Genomic DNA, 12,789 nt, shown 5'->3' with positions numbered 1-12,789 from the left:
CTTGTTTTTCATGTTCTCTGTTCTTAGGAAGAAGATTGGCAACGAGATCGCCATCATTAATGGAGACATCAACAACTATAATAGAACAAAACCCAGGCTTCCTCGATCGTGCTCGCTTACAGAAAGGGATGTGATTACAGTTCCTGAACTCTTCTTTCTTTCAAGATGAGTTGGAGTAGAACCAGCAGCAGAACTGGGAATGAAGATGAGAGAGAGAGAGGGAGAGAAAGAGATGAAGAGAAAGAAAAAGGAAGGAAAAAGAAACATCTCTTTCCCTTGCTGCCCCTTTCTTTGCACATTGGAGAAGAACATAGAAAAAGAAAAAAAAACTCAAAACGCTAACAGCACACCACGCATAAAAATACTTTTTTGTTACTAATAACAAGCCAATTTTTTTTCAAGAAATCAGACGCATGTACCTAAAAAAAAAAGTTTATGCATTTATTTATTTATTTTTAAAATCTTCATGGTTTAACAACCATCATTCCATCTTCAATGAAATTAACCTCTTGAATTATTTAGGGTCATCCCAAATGACCCACGATTGAATCATAGAAAATAATATTCCAAAATATCATACTCAAAATCCAATCAAATGATACCAAAAGAACAAAATATTAACAACCTAAAAAAAAGAATAAATAAACAAATAAACTAAATAAACAAAACAAAATAGAATAAAAACTAGATATATTTGGCAAAGCATTAATATTTGGGATTTTTCAAGTTTGATCTTCAAAAATATCTCCAGCGGAGTCGCCACTAAAAGCACCCTCGATCTGCGGGTACGGATCTATTTTTTTGGGTTTTGAGAGTCGCTATCTAATTTTATGGTCTGGGAATCAAATCATGACTCTAAACATATAAATATCAATAATCTACGAAAAAGAAACTACGGGGTCCAGGGATCATGTTAGTCACTAATCCCGTCCGGCAAATGTCGGTCTCTACTTTTCCAAAAATTTATATTGCTAAAAATACGACCTAAAATTCAAAATAAAATATTACCTTTATTACCTTGGGTGATTGGGACAGTCGATTCCCTCAATACTAGCAGTGTGCGTTCCTCGTATGAACCTTCATGCCTTTATTTCTTTCACGGAACCAACTTCAGATCTTCGAGATGATGTATTCTCCTCCTAGATCTGAATATTTATTAGTTGTTTTGGGGTGTTTTGAGGCTTTCTAGGTGTTTTTTGAGTAGAAAAGGGGATTTAGGGTGTTAAGTAGAGACTTAGGACTTCAGATTTATGATTTTAGGAAGGCTGGGGAGAGTTTTTAGCCTTTATTTCCTAGGATTTCTCTTAATCTGCGAGATTAGGGGTTGGAGACTCCTTGTTATAGAGTTTTTTGGAAGTTTTTCAATTTGACTTAGTTTCTTTAAGATTAGAGTTTAATTAGGATTTTAAATTAGGATTTCAATTCTTACGTACAATGAAATAATATTTTTAAGTTTTTTTGAAGAACCCCCCTGATTATATTTTTAATTCTTTCGGACCCTAAATGGAGGGGCCTTTTAATAAATATCAGGTGGGCCCTAAGTCGACCACGACATAAAATTTGGCCCATGGGCTTAATTAATTGGTTTTAATTGTTTAAAAATTTTAATTCAATTTATTAAGATTTCACTTTACGTTAATTAATGTTTTAATTCTAAATTTCAAAATTTTGAATTTTTAAGGTTAGAAAATTATCGTTTTATCTTCAAGAAGGCTTTTGCGTTTCGAGGTCGTTTTTCGATATTTTAAAATCAGTTTTTCGTAAGGAATTCAATTTGAGCATCGATTTGTGTCATTAATGGGTTTTTGGTATGAAATGGTCAGGGACCCTATGAGGGGTATTTTCATAATATTATCGAATTTGATAAGAATTGGCGAAGCAGTTTATTTGATTTTAATTTATTGCGAAACAGTTTATTTGATTTTAATTTATTATTTTATGTGTTCGAAACGATTTTCCTAAGCATAACGTAGGCTCTAGCGATGTTTTAATATTGAGGGTATTTTGATAATTTAATCATTTTTGTTTTGTAATTTTTTACGTAAAGTTTTTTTTTTTGTCTCACAATGATGATTTCTATGTTTTTGGGACATATTTTTCTAGCGTAGCATGATTTCTAAATTTTTGTTTGTTTGAAATACCTCATCCGAATTTTTGAAACATATCTAGTAACAAAATTAAGCATTGAAATATTTATTCATCATTGGAAACCGTCACAATCAGGTTGACAAGTTGATTAATCAGGCTAGTGCAAAAAATGAGGTGTCTACACTTACCAGAGAAATTTTACAAAAGACAAAACTAAGAATATATGAGTAGTTTTCTATGATGCAAAACCCATTAGAAGCTATGATTATTTGGGTGGGAAGACATTAAGGAACAATAAGTTGGTGCATTTTAAATAAAAATTCATTTTAATAGGTTATTTTTTAAATAACCACACCTCATTTTCATTTCTCGAAGAAAATTTTCAATTTGGGTTTCATCAACTCAAATGAGAAAGCCTCTTCAAACTCTCAAAATACTAATTATGAGGAAAGGAAACAGAGTTTGCTAACAGGTTGCTGTCACAGCTATCCCCTTATTTCCCTTGTTATTTCCTTTTTCGCTTCAGAACCCTTTTGAGGTGCTTATAAGCTCCATTGCATGATATTAAAGGGAGTCTAGATGTCATTATTTAAGTAATATGTTGTGAATTATATGTTTTATAAAGAAAAGGTAGTGGGGACAGAGAACTTTCAATAATGTGAGATAAAAAGTAGGGTGTTGTTTTATTGTGTTTGTATTGAGTTCCTTTAAAGTTTTAAAAAAGAGTAAGGAGAAGTGCATTGAGGCCACTTGTGTAAATTCTCAGAATCTTAAGTATCAAAAAGAAACCCACACTTATTTTTGAGCCCTAAGAAATAGAAGACAACATTCAATAACCCAATGCAACCAGTACTTAGAGTAATAACCATTTATGCTATAAAGAAATGAGTAGTACAAGAAGAAAATAAACAGGGAGAGTTCAGAGTTAGTGGATACAAGATCTAGTAAATAGGAAAGTTAAAAATAGAACAACTATAATAGTAGATAGAGATCTAAAGGATAAAGTTGCATGTGTTAGAAGAATAAGTGATCGACTATTGGCAATAAAACTAGAAATAGGGAAAAAGATAATTAACATAATTAGTGCACGTCAAGTTGGATTATATGAAAAATATCAAGTTGGAAGACATTAATGAACTTATCCATGATGGACAGGATATCTATAGAAGATAGATGGGCAAGTGCAAGTGTTGTTTCTGCAATATGGCGAGCTTACTTGACTTGTGCAAGCGTAACAACCATCAAGGTTTCACATGATCCACTCAATGGTATTTTTTAAATTTCAGCATCCCCCATGTCATCATTAATATCTTGCAGAAGAGATACATTCAACTTTACCTGCATTTTGCAAAATATAATCAGAAAAATTTTCAACCACCCCCATGTTATTAAAGAACACTAACTCCAAAATTTCATATATCCTCACCATTATAGACATGGATCCCTCATGTTTATTTGGACAAGTAATGTAATTTAATGATTTAATACAAGTAACAAAAACCTCATCATATTACCTTAAGGCTGTAGATCCCCTCTTTTATGCCATGTCCACTCATCTATTGAACCTACCAGAAGGAATAGTTGAACCAGAAACATCAAAGCAATTAACCATACAGTAAGAACTTGTACAACTTCAATATCTGTTTACTTTTAAAAGAAAATCCATTGTAAGTAAAAGTTAGATGTAGATGAAAGGAATAATACCATTGTAGCAAGAAAACCAAGTTGTTCGGCCATACCTCTCTATAGGTTAACCTCCTTACATCGTCTTTTGTCAATTTCCGCCTTCCAAACTCAAACTAATAGCGATTCTATAAGTTGGGAGCATCTCTCTCCCTTAGAGGGAACAAAATATGAACTAGATATTGGTACAATAGAAGGTTGATTAAGAGAAAACAATCACCAATATCTTTCGTGTTTAAGATTTGTCGTTCAGTTTTTGTTAATGTATCAATATTCTTCACTAATTTGATCCAAATCCACATTTGATGAGATGAATCAACAAAATCACAGAAAAATTACATCAAACATGTAACTATGCTACAAAACCTAATCTAAAATCCCTCGAAACAATGATCGAAATAGTAATTTGAGATGGAAACATAAACAAACAGAGAGAGAGAGAGAGAGAAGAAGAGTTTTTTTTTTTCTCATTTTCTCAAAATCGAGAAGATTAAAGATGAATAATTGATTTCTAAGGTCGAAGAATAAGGGTTTGATCTCAGAAATCAAGATCAAAGAACAAGGATTTGATGTTTTCATCAAATCTTCAAGCATCCGAAAATCTAGAATGAAAATACACAGAATCAATAAATTTCTAAGCCAAATCACTAAAAACAATACATCAATTTAAAGAGAATGAGATAAGAAACATTGATCTAAATGAAAAACTTATTGGAACTGATATTCGAAAGCTGAGACTCAGCCAATCTATAGGTAGAGTAGCTAGAGTTTCAAATCTTAAAGAAATACAGAACTTCGAGGTCGAAATTGAGAGATATCAGAACCCTAGATAAGATTGCGTCTTAGATTGAGAGGGACAAATCGAAAGTTGATGGCTCTGAGAATTGATGCATCTGAGAAACTTGAATACGAGAGAGGATTATTGTGTATGTGTGAGAGAGAGACACACACACATAGAGCTGATGCGAGAGAGAAGGTAAATTGTGGGTGTTGGATGCAAAATCGACTCCTGATGGGTCCCAAACGACATCACAAAACCCATTATCATGCTTTATTGTTAAAATTGACATTAATTACACATCTAAAATTGGTGTCGTTTTCATTGTATCAACTGATGGAAGTTGTCGCTTAAAAGCAATTGCTTAAAACAGTCGTTCTTTCCACAAAATTAGAGTCATAGATTACCTTTTATGACGTAGTGATTGTTTGGTCGATAGGGAACATGGATTCCATACATGGAAATGTACCACCATACACCGAAAAGCTGCATTTTTTGGGGGTTCAACTAACAATGAGTGGAGAGGCCCAAGAGCTTATAAGGAGAGAGACAAGACAATAAGTGTCTGATATGGGACTAAACTCAACACTTGTATACCCTTTTTTTTCCACAAATATTAATCATATAAACATATTATCCATTTACAATTTCTTGCATTTGTACATCAAATCAATTACATATAAAATACAACATCATTTTCAATTTCAATGTGGTTTTGTGAAAACTCCAATGGAGTTTTATCAACCCATTGGAGCTCTACCTATCCTCCCTCCCCCTTGTGATCTCAATCTATCCCTCATTTCACCCTCATGAAATATTTAAAATCTTCTCTTATGCTCTCAAAGCTCTATTAGGGTCTGTGAACAAGTTTAAGGTGTCCTTCAAGTCATACCATGGCATTAAACAACATAAAACTTGTAAACATGATCAGTTCAGTATCAATTAATAAGCATTGGATTTTTATCGTTATCGTTGGCATTGTTGCTTCCGAACTCTTGAATTTCCAATATCTCAACTCGTCGGTTCATCTTATTCCTTATCTTTATTGCTACATCTTGTGGACAAAATTTCCCACATACACTTACCCTGCATTGCTTCTTCTCTATTAAATGGGTCTCCAGCTCTTCAACCATGGAAAAAAGAAGGATACTAATGAAAAAGAGATCCAAGTTTTGAAAATCTATCCAACACAAATTAAAACCTGTTTTAGAAAATTTAATTTTGGGTAATTTAGACATACCTCCGCATGTTTTGGTGAGTATTTGAGATACCCTATTATTTTCAAACTGATATACATACCCCTTGACCGCATTTTTTTTGTTTGTTTGTAAGAAACTAAAAATTTTTTATCCAAATGTCCTCGTATTCGACCTTTTGTCGAAACCCTTTATTTTATTTTCTTAGAAACTTATTGTCCTCAACCTACCTATTTGGTCTGAGGGATAAATTTCTTTAAACCTATTTGACTTCTTCAATCTCCATAAAAAAAAAAAAAAAAAAAAAAAAAAAAGCTTAGATTTCTCTTTGTAAACCTATGATTTTCAACTTTCTTAAAATCTATATTTTGTTACCGAGGCTTGAAGGAGATAGAATTTTGAGGATGAATACGACAGTAAAATACTTATCCTTCAAATTTGTGTGATCATTCGAAAAACCAATTTCTCAAGAAAATGATCCGAAGAAAATAGATTTCTTCAGAAAATATTTGTCATGGTTTGATTGTTCATAGCAATTGACAAAAAGAGTTGGGTATTAGTTTGGATGTGGTGGTAATCATTGTAAAATGAACCTTAGAGTCTTCCTTCCCAAACCAGAAATCATTTTACTAGGGAATATTTTCCCACCAAATTGGGAAAATCATTTTCTCTATAAAAATAATTTTCCAAGCAAAATACATTATGAAAAGCCATCACTTTTGATCAAAATTTTCGAGCAGTCATACAGACCTTAAAGTTGAAAACGAAATTTGTTTGAAAAAAAATCCAGGGTTTTTGGCAAGAGGTTGAAGAGGAGAACACTTGGGTCATTCCTTGTTATTCTCTTCTAGAATACTGTGGTCAAGGGGTATGTAATTAGTTTGAAAATGCAAAAAAAAGAAAAGGTGTCTCAAATATTCACCAAAATCTGAAGGAGTACATCTAAATTTTCCTTTAATTTCAAAGCTAATTAAGGCCTTCTCACCTTGCATATTGAGAAGGATTCTTCTTATTCTTCTGTAACAACCATTACAGTCAAGGTTGATCCTCATCACCATGCAGCAAAACTGCAAAGTAACAAAGAAATTGAACCACAAAAGATATAACTTTAATATAACAAATTTTTTTTTTTTTTTGGCCTCAAAATGATGATTAACCTTTATACAGAGAAAAATAGAGAGAGAGAGAGAGAGAGAGGTTGCCTTTTCCGACATGAAGCGGACAAGCGGCGAGTGATGATTGATCAATTAAATTCACAAAATGTAGATTATAAAAGCAATTTTGAGAATGAAAAGGTTACTATATTCTATCTTTTGTGGATTGTTTCTTATGGTGATTGTTATAGAATCTGATTCAAGTAAGTCCAAGGGAGGAAGGAAATCATAGGGAGATGGATGTTTTGTTCATTATCCTTGACTTCTTTTCCTTTCTTTTCTTTGTGTACATCTCTCATGTTAATGAGGGGAAAGCATCTTTCTTATTTCTAAGACCATCCAATGTTTTTTTTAATTATTGCTACAGTGGTATCCCCGTTGGCAGGTGGTTTGGGCGCCGTATCTGATCTTATCTCCAGTCCATAGGCCCATGGACCATGTCCACTGGATTAGACTAGCCAATGTTGGCAAACAAGAATGATATGAGAGATTAAGACATCTCCTTGGGCTCGAGCCCATGGCTCAATTGGCTGATTAACTTCCTCACAACCATGGGCTACGGGTTCAACCCACCTTAGGTCCTCACCATAAGCTTAACCCCTTACCCATAAAATAAAGGGAAAATTACTTGAAGGACCTCGACAAAATGATTTCTTTCTAAATAGTCCCTAAGTTTTGGGTGGCAGTCCATTTGGGAAACTTTTTATTCCTTAATAGTCTCTCAACCTTATCTCATGTTATAATATTCTTGAAATACTCAAACTCTCGTTTCTCTCATCTTCTTTACATACTTAGATTTTTCAACAACAATTATAATCATTTCTAACGATTTTTTTTTTTATCGTAAATGATGAATGAAAATGATATACTTCTAATTTTGAACATTTAGATGTATTTTTTTATTTATTTTGACGATTTAATAAAAAAAAAAAAAGAAGAAGCTGAGATTCCAAAATTTTATAGAGTGTTGAGCTTACCACTTTTTCTTTATTATCGAGTTTACCACTTTTTATTGTCTAGATAGACATTTTTTTACTGTTGAATTCAATAATTTGTAAAAAGAAAATGTCAAACTCTATTGTAGATATGAGATTTTCAAGTCCGAAGATGTCTAATACTTGGATATGGAGTCGTCACCATTCTTTTAAAAAAAAAATGTGTAAATGGACACCCGAAAAATGATTTCGAAAATTTTGTTTTGTTTGTAGTCATTCTCATACGGATAATGACAATTAGTCCATCTAAGGTCTAGGTAAGGGATATTAGGAAACATGAAAGATGTTAGGCACCATATTCCCTCCACCATTGGTGTTAACCTCGGATTCGGTCAATTTTGAAAAATGAATAAAGAAAGTTGAAAAATCGATTTGTACCATTGAGTGCGAAAGATTTTGATTTCAGCTTAAATCATTAAGAGATTCCTTATTGAGGAAGGGATCCCATCATGGTTTATGCCTTTTAACAAATCTTGAAAAATGTAAACTTTTTAGTCAATGGCCTATTTTCATAGGGAAAAGGTTCAAGGCCTTAGTCTTAAAACATTTTTATGGTGTGTGCATTAATGTAGAAATTTTTTAAGAAATATTTTTTTAAATGATTTTCAGCCTCTACCTTTTTGATCGAATTGGAGCCTAATCTACCAGAGGTAAATGGGGGTTTGTATCACATCTTAAGGCTAATATAAAAGTAGAATAACATGAAAAGAGGGAGAAAGGAGAAGTAGAAGAGGGGAAATTGGAGGAGAGAGAATAGGGAATTTTTTTTTTAGTCCTTATCCTACCTTGTTCTTTTTCCTCTTTGATCTTTCTCTTTGACCTTCAAATGATGAGTTTTGATCTTAGTCTTGATGTGTGGAGTTTTTAATGGTTGATGGAGGTAAGTATGGAGATTATGAGAGAGTGAGAGTTGAGAGAGAGTACAACTTGACAAAGGATTGAAGCTTAATAGGAATTTCAAGATTTGGGGGTTGAAGATAGGAATTTCAAGACTGAGGGGGAGATTGTGTTGAGAATAAAAGGTTTTATAGAATTTTGAAGGTGACTTTTAGAGGTAACGTGGGGTGAAAGGATGAAAGGATGAAAGGTGTAGAACGACATGAGGTTGATGAGTATGATGTGTGAAATTTAAGATTGGGGGGAAGGGTATTTGTGGAAGGGAGTGTTAGTGGATTGCTTTTGATCCAAATGAGTTGCATTGTTCAACCCATTTGAGTTAAGTGTTACATAAGTTGAATGTAGTGAATTTTGATTAGAAGAATGGTGGTGTAAGAGGGTGATTGTTGATTTTTTTGGGAGGGTAGAGGAGATGTGACATGTGTCAAAGAGGTGTGTGGGTGTGTATTAGGTGAGTTGATTAGGGAAAATGGGTGTGAGGATGACTTGTGACGAGAGATTTGAAGAGAACATTGGGGGCAGATTATGACATATGTGTGGGTTGAGATGTGGGTATGTTAACTTTTTAGAAAAAGATGATAGGGTTAGTAGATGAATTGGGAGGTGGGTTGTGATGGTGACATGTGTCCCATTTTGATGATCATTAATTTCTTATGGTGATTTGTTGTGATCATTGGGCTTGGGTTAAGACTTGGGCTTAAGTTTTGGGTTGGGTTTTAGGTCCAAGGGCTTAGGTGTTGGGTTGACTTCAATTGGGTTAGGGTATGTATAAGATTGGCTTGGCTTAAATTTGATTAGGGTTGGGTTGAAAGGTGAGGTGATGATGGTTTAAAGAAGGGGTAGGTTCCTAGCCCATGAGCCAAGCAAGAGGGGCTCTAGGCCATTTATTTGAAATAAAACAAGTTTTTTGGGGGTAGCTTTGAGGCCCATTCCAGTTTTCACGTATTTTTGGACATTTTGTGTTGAGGGCCAGTTCAAATTTGGGTGTCTACATCTATAATAAATATGTGAACTCAACAACATAAATTGGTGAGTTCGAAATTGATAAAACACGCCCGTTTTTTGCTTTTCAAGTTTTTTCGACTAAAATTAATGGAAATATTGACTAAAAACTTGACATAACGATTTGTGTAGATTAATTTCAAACCAAAGAATTATTCTTGATTAATTTGCATTAAAAAACAAAGCAAAATAATTGAAAAATATGTTTTCACAATGCTTGAAAACAAACCTTGAAAATGACTTCTTCTTCATTCTCGAATCCTTGCCGTTGGATTAGAATCTTTGCAACTTGATTGGAATGTCGAAAATCCAATTTTTTGAGAAGAAAATGGCGAGTTTGAATGGTTATAGCAGTATTGACATTTCAGTTGTGAGAAATGTGGGAAGTGGAGTTCATATCGAACAAATTAAAAAGAAAATTTTCACTAAATGGACTATTAAGAGAAGTCTTGAAACTTAGGGTCTGTTCTTTGCAAAAGCCAGCTCCAACTCCAAAAACTGACTTTTGGAAGAAGTAAAAGCCTAAAGCCTGAAAAGTCACATCCAGCAGAAACTTATTCATTACAAAAGCACATAAGCTATGAATTGATGTTCGTTTGACAACTGTTTATTATTGGATTCTAGTAAAATGATTAGAATACCCTTAATGTTGATAATTCACCCAGAATGCATAAAAAATGAATATAATACCTTAATAAATATATAATTACACTATATATATATAATATTTATATTAAAATGTTATAAAAATAATTATTTTTAATTTAAATAAATTTATAAATTTTATAATTATATTAAAATTTCGGCAGCATTTCCACTTAAAAATGAACATATGATAAAGAAAATACCTATATAATACACAATCCAACATCCACATAAAGATGAAGGGTGTTTTGGTAATAAAATAGTAATGATAAATTGCTTTTGGTCTTGATAGTAACAATGAAGAGTATTTTGGTAATTCTATCTTATTTTTTAAGATTAAGTTTGATTGAAAATTTGATTAAAGATGAAGGGTATTTTGGAAGATGAAGGGTATTTTGGAAGATGAAGGGTATTTTGATAATTTCCTTTCATTGTTTAAGGTTAAGTTTGGTTAAAAATTTAATTAAAAATGAAAGGTATTTTGGTAATTAGAAAAGATGAAGGGTATTTTGATAATTTTCTTTTATTGTTTAAGGTTAAATTTGGTTGAAATTTTGATTAAAGATAAATGATATTTTGATAATTTTCTTTTATTTTTTACTGTTAAGTTTGGTTGAAAATTTGATTAAAGATGAAATGTATTTTTATAAAAATAAAGAGTATTTTGGAAGATGAATGGTATTTTGATAATTCCCTTTTATTTTTTAAGGTTAAGTTTGGTTGAAAATTTGATTAAAGACGGTTGATATTTTGGTAATTCCCTTTTATTTTTTAAGGTTAAGTTTAGTTGAAAATTTGATTAAAGATAAATGGTATTTTGATAATTGGTAAGGATGAAGGGTATTTTGGTAATTCCATTTTATTTTTTAAAGTTAAGTTTAATTGAAAATTTGATTAAAGATGAAGGGTATTTTGGTAATGATGAAGGGTATTTTAGTAATCTCATTTCATTTTTTAAGGTTAAGTTTGCTTGAAATTTTGATTAAAGATGAAGGGTATTTTGGTAACTATAGTTGAACCGTTTTACGTTTTTGGCTTTTCACAAAAACCATTTGAAGAAGTCCCTTTTGGGTGACTTCTTTTAGGAGTCACTTTTAGATTTCAATTGAAATCCGCGATAGTCAAAAAAGTCCAAATGAACATCATTTATCTGATTTTTTTAGCTTAAAAAAAAAAAAAAAAAAAAAAAAAAAAAACTAGCTCTTAAAGCTCAAAAGAACATGACCTTAGAGACTGATTAGAAAGAAATCCCTCCACCAGTGTCCTTTAAGTAATTTTCCTTGAAATAAATGATATTTGTAATGAAATAATATCTTTATTATTATAATGAGAGAAGGTGGAGTGGAAGTGGTTCAACACCAAAATTTGGATTTCAAAAATGTCCCCACCTTGACATTTAAACTTAATAGAATTACAATCCCTACCGTGCATGTTAGTTTTCAAAATTATAGAATTATCACCTTTACTATGTAATGTTCAAAATCACCTTTTTAATTAACATTTTAAATTACAAATAAACCCTTCAGAGACATGCGCGTTTGCACATGCCACCTTTTAGTTTAAATAAAAAAAATTAATAATGATATCGTCGTAAGGTTTAGGGAGTTTTTTAACATTAGTATCTTGTTGTAAAGTAAACAAACTTAAAATATTGAAAATTATAATACTTTTAAGCATCAAAGCAGTAAAATTTAAAATGAGATTTTACTAAAGTCAACCAATTTGAGGTTGTCCATCGAACATATAAGTGAGATGAGAAGAAAATACAGATTTTCCATAGATTAGTTCTTCTTTAATTTCCTAGGGATCAACACCAGTTCTCTAGGGATTGGTTTCTGTTGGGAAGCTTTAGGATTATCCTCCTATTTCAGCCTAGTTTGATGGTGATCATCATACGAGATTGAGGCTAGTATTTTCCTTCAAAATATGTCAATATAAAATGTAAATGTACTTATGGTTTTATTTAGTATATTTGTAAATTTATTCAATTTAAAGGATAGTTCAGACCGGATTATTTCTTAGTACGATAGTCCAAATAATTTAGAGTCGTGATACACTGCCTGTTTTGGACATTGGGTTCAACACTGCATTAACATGGCAGTGCACAAATGACCATAAATTTCTTTCCTCGAGATACAAGTTAAAAAAGTAATGGCTTGGCAGTCCAATGCAGGCAGTCCATCATTTTCCAATAATTTATATAACTACTCTTCATAAAATTACAAAGATAAACGAAATAACATAAGGGTGAAATCCAACGGTTGGGATAAAACATGAATCATGAGGGATACATTTAGGGCTGCCAACATGTTGGCTTGGTACTGGATTAATATTACTCCAATATGATCCGA

At 32.2% G+C, this 12,789-nt stretch overlaps 1 protein-coding gene across 1 annotated transcript; it reads right to left on the bottom strand.

Annotated features, from left to right (window-relative positions):
• Positions 1 to 4,284: 4,284 nt before the first annotated feature.
• On the bottom strand, positions 4,285 to 7,124 carry LOC147394518 (Copper transport protein family). Its single transcript, XM_086454322.1, has 3 exons — positions 6,948 to 7,124; positions 6,731 to 6,812; positions 4,285 to 5,672 (listed from the first exon to the last, which is right to left on the bottom strand). The coding sequence occupies exons 1-3, from the start codon at positions 6,957 to 6,959 to the stop codon at positions 5,488 to 5,490; spliced, it is 279 nt and encodes a 92-aa protein (XP_086310448.1). The 5' UTR covers positions 6,960 to 7,124; the 3' UTR covers positions 4,285 to 5,487.
• Between the last annotated feature and the right edge of the window lie 5,665 nt (positions 7,125 to 12,789).

Source organism: Akebia trifoliata, chromosome 9, assembly GCF_017979445.1.
Source record: "Akebia trifoliata isolate Shusen 1 chromosome 9, ASM1797944v1, whole genome shotgun sequence".
Lineage (NCBI taxonomy): Eukaryota > Viridiplantae > Streptophyta > Magnoliopsida > Ranunculales > Lardizabalaceae > Akebia > Akebia trifoliata.
This window is presented reverse-complemented; position numbering and strand designations above follow the sequence as displayed.